Genomic DNA, 4,913 nt, shown 5'->3' on the forward strand with positions numbered 1-4,913 from the left:
ACTGACTGACTGACTGACTGACTGACTGACTGACTGACTGACTGACTGACTGACTGACTGACTGACTGACTGACTGACTGACTGACTGACTGACTGACTGACTGACTGACTGACTGACTGACTGACTGACTGACTGACTGACTGACTGACTGACTGACTGACTGACTGACTGACTGACTGACTGACTGACTGACTGACTGACTGACTGACTGACTGACTGACTGACTGACTGACTGACTGACTGACTGACTGACTGACTGACTGACTGACTGACTGACTGACTGACTGACTGATTGATTGATTGATTGATTGATTGATTGATTGATTGATTGACAGATAGATATATCGGTAGATAGATAGGTTGATTGATTGGTTGATTGAAACGTTCTATTCATAATTTATAACATTGAAGTTATGTATGACCAACAAAACTAACGCCGATATTTGCAACACTCACATTAGTAACAATAAAATCAAAATGAAAAAAAAATTTGTCCCCCCTTGAAGAATTTCAAAGAGGCAGAGGATTTGATAAAGTTGGACCGTCCTGACCTTTCAAAGGCTGGTTCACTGGATTGTTTCTTACGTAGACTTTTCAATTCAAATCTAATTTTTTTCAATAGAATTGTTTTTATCAATATTCTTTAAAAAATCAAAATCCAACTGATGCAGAAACTGTTGCAACATGCAAGACGACAATATTATAAAATGAACGATAAAATTGATTCATCGTTAACTTAGTGATTTGTTTATTTGTAATTTGTCCACCGATTCATTCATTCACTATTTACTCATTCAATCATTTTTCGTTCGTTAGTCTATTAATTCATCAATCAATTCGTTCATTTGTTCGTCAGTCAATTCATTCATACACCAGTCCATTCATTCACCATTCTATTCATTCATTCATTCGTTCGTTCGTTCATTCACTACTTCATTCATTCATTCATTCGTTGGCTCGTTCATTCATTCATTCGTTTGTTAATTGAATAATTTATTCATTTATTAATTAATTCATTCATTCATTTTTTAATTCATCCACAAATGTATATATTATTTTCCTAACCAATCCCATCAACACATCCAGATATCCTTCATATTTATTTTGAAGAACGGCTCAAAGATAATCCGTGAGAAGATCATTTCTTGGGTGGGTTGGTTGGTCATCTATTCCATGCTATTTATACAAAAAAAACATACAAAAACATATACAAAAACATACTGCAAGACTATTAAAAATTTGAAAAAAGTTCTCACCAACTGAAAAATCTTTCTAACAGATCAACATTGTAGCCAATCTAACAGAAATCATGACGAATATAAATGATTTGTTAAAAAATAATTTTAAACTTTAAAAAATAAAATAAAATTTAATAATAAAATCAGATGATACGAGTATGAAACATAAAATAAACCATCAATTTTTTTATTTAAAATTATAGCACGGTTGGTACTGCGAACTGAAGATGGTGGTCAAGGATGACAAAGTCATCGAGACTCCCTACATGCTCTCGTGAAATCAATGGGACTTTTTTATTTCTGTCTTTTTTATGAATTATATATATATAATATTGCTCTTGTTGTGTCATCAAGTTGTAATGGATAGTCTGATTAAAACTCATTCGATTTATAAGATTCATGCAACTGTGAATTAAAAAAATTATTTTTCAACAATTTCAAGCCTCTGTCTATTTGGATGCCAATAAATATTCACGATAAAATCATAAAATCCACGCTTATTCATATAATATATGATTCAATATATTATAAATGTAATAAGTTCAGTATGTGCCATCCAGAGTGTTAAAGTCGGTGTTGGATTTGCCTATTTTTGCTGAGTTGGAATTCGATGAAATGTTGGATTCGGTTATTTTTTCATTCCACTCCAACATCTTGGTGACACCCACCAACGCCGCAAACTGAACATAAGCGACTGCTAGGAACAGTCTTGTGTCGTCATTATTGTCAAATATTCATATTTATAATACATACATTCAACATTGTAGATGCTACTTGTTAGTATATGTTTCTTAACCCCATTGTGAGTGTTGCGAAAATGACATTTAATGAAAACGTTTCAATACTTTTGAAAGAGGTAGTCAGGGCTCATAAGTTGACTATGCATGTTAAAATAACTTGAAAATGTTGCTATAAAATTATTAAATGATTGATTTAAGACTAATTTTTTCGTTATAATGGAGTTGGAAATTGTAAATGGAGCTTGGCAAGGTAGTGGAAGTGACTGAATTTGGGAAAAAGTAGTTGTCTTTAAATTAGGAATACATTCCACTTGAACTTGTGTGAAGCTGCGTGGAAGTTACATCATAAGGTAAAAAATGACAAGTTTGGGATTTTGTTTTGTGTCATTTTACATAATCATAGCAGGATGAATGCAAGAGGATGACAAATTTATCCAAGAAATTGCGTCAGATGTAAAATAAACAAAAAATGATTAAGTCGAAGAACTGAGTCGAAACCACGTGACAATAATCAATTGATTAAAAATTGACCATTAAAAAATTACTCATTCATCTAAAAATAATAACCAAACAATTGGAATCAGAAAGTTTCGCGAAATTAGCTAGTTATTATTATATAATGAGAAATTTAAGCAAATATGCAATTAACCAATGATCGATTCTGTCTTTTTTTAAACATTCGTTGACCCTAAACTAAAACTTAAAAATTGTACAGAAATTATTAAATGCTATCATAAATTTCGTTCTGTAAGAAAAAAAAATAAAATCCTATGCAATAAAAAAATAATTAATTATAATTAAATGTGAAAATATAAAATTATAAAAATGGCCAAATTAACCAATTATAGAAATCATGATCTAATTATGCGCAGCTGATAAATTGGGTAATACAGCGTTTGGTTGTAGCAGCTCAAATGTATTCAATTCAACTGAAAATATCGTAAGTTTGATTTTTAATTAGGAACTATTTAATTCGATAGTTATTGAAAATAATGGGACGCTGGATATAATTATGGACGACATAATTATTATTACAAATTCAACTGCATATTAATTGGATTTAAAAGTTAAAAAATAATAACCAATTAAATCTCCAAATGAGACCTCACCACTTTATGATGACGATGAAAGAACTTCCACTGATATGCAACATCAACCCAATTAACTCGATACAACTCGTAAATGGTTATGAACGGACCTTGGAATAAGAGGCCAGTTATATTGGATAATTGAGTTTAATTGTCCACAAGAAACATTAATTGGTCAGATCAAACAAACTTAACTTGATTTAACAGCTCCTTGAAGTTGTGTAACTAAAAAGAAATATTTGAAGAAAACATCAAAAGAATTTTTGTCATTTGTTTGATTAAATAAATTTTAATCAATGCGTTCCTTACAATTGCTTCAATTAAAATTGGAACCCGACGATGTATATAAGGTACCATTCAATTCAAATAATCGTTAACAGTTGTTTATTGAACTTTAGAATTCTTCCGAGGAGTCAGTTTCAGCAGCAAAATACACAAGTGTACAAAAACTTTTTCGATTTTTCAAAAATTTCTTATACCCTTTTTAAAATCCATAGAAATGGATGATGGTAACAATGATTTGTATTATAACAACTATTATGACAATGATGACAACAACCCTGATATGATGCAACACCAACTACATCAACAACATCACCAATCACATCAACAACAAAATCATCAACCACACCAACAAATCCACCAACATCAACAACATCAGTTACTTCAGCAACATTCAACAGTTGTTGACAAAACTCTACCACACACACATAACACGCAACAACGAATGAGCACTAGTTACAATGAAAACGCAACAATGCCTGTAAATTACAACCTGCCAACCCAGCACAGCAACATGCAGCCACGAAACTGGCCACAACTTGCACCTGATGACCAGCTGCCAATATATGGAGCCACAAGTAGCAGCAACAGCAGATACAATTTCGGCTACGATGACAGTTTCCAGAGCGACGTGCACAACGATGCATTCCTGAGATACAACTTCAACGATGATGTTGGAACTTCATATGATTCAATCAGCGATAAAACTTCAGACAACCCAGCATGTGACAACAACTTCATTCATGCGGGCAACATGTTGAACATAAACAGCAACCTCAACTCACGCAACAACAACTACAGCCTACAAAACAACAACTTCAACACATTCAACACATACAACCACTCAACTAGTTGCTACAATCCATTCAACACGCAAACAACTGGTTCATCAACTGCATGGATCGACAGATCTGTACGTAACAGAGCAACATTCCAACAACAACAACAACATTTTTCAACACAGCTTCATCATCAACTTCAACATCATCCGGTGTCTCAGGCAGGTACACGATCGAACCCCCAGCATAACTTGACCACTGACTATCAGCCACTCGACAACGACAATGACAACATTTACATGCTCCCACCTCCCAACACGATGCATGGTCACCTCTCTTTCACACCTTTAACCTCCTTCAACACGCCATCCTCTTTCAACTGCTCAGATGCCAACTTGACTGCGAACAAACCAGTGGCTCCAAACGCGTCAACAGCAACACAATCAACATCAGCACCTCCAACACAATCATCATCTTCACAGCCATCATCATCCTCATCTGAAAATGCTTCATCGTCAGCCTCATCGTCAGCATCGTCAACAACATCATCCAAACGTTTCTACAACTGCCCCGAATGCAAGCGAGTCTTCCGCTACAGAGCCTGTCTGACAAGTCACACGAAGACGCATATCAACCAGCGACCACACATTTGTGTCCAGTGCAACAGAGCCTTCAAGGACTCCTCTGCTCTCAACAAGCATCAGCGGATTCATTCGGGTTCGAAACCCTACACGTGCCCGCTGTGTGCTCGCGCCTTCAGTCAGTCCACCAACCTCAACAGACAT

At 34.7% G+C, this 4,913-nt stretch overlaps 1 protein-coding gene across 1 annotated transcript; it reads left to right on the forward strand.

Annotated features, from left to right (window-relative positions):
- Nucleotides 1–4,688: 4,688 nt before the first annotated feature.
- On the forward strand, nt 4,689–4,913 carry HELRODRAFT_148107 (hypothetical protein; the record flags this gene model as incomplete). The annotated part of the gene is made up of 1 exon (XM_009017967.1): nt 4,689–4,913. A coding segment is annotated over one exon (225 nt), but the record flags the coding sequence as incomplete, so codon positions are not given.

The sequence above is a fragment of the Helobdella robusta genome (assembly GCF_000326865.2).
Source record: "Helobdella robusta unplaced genomic scaffold HELROscaffold_20, whole genome shotgun sequence".
Taxonomy (NCBI): Eukaryota; Metazoa; Annelida; class Clitellata; order Rhynchobdellida; family Glossiphoniidae; genus Helobdella; species Helobdella robusta.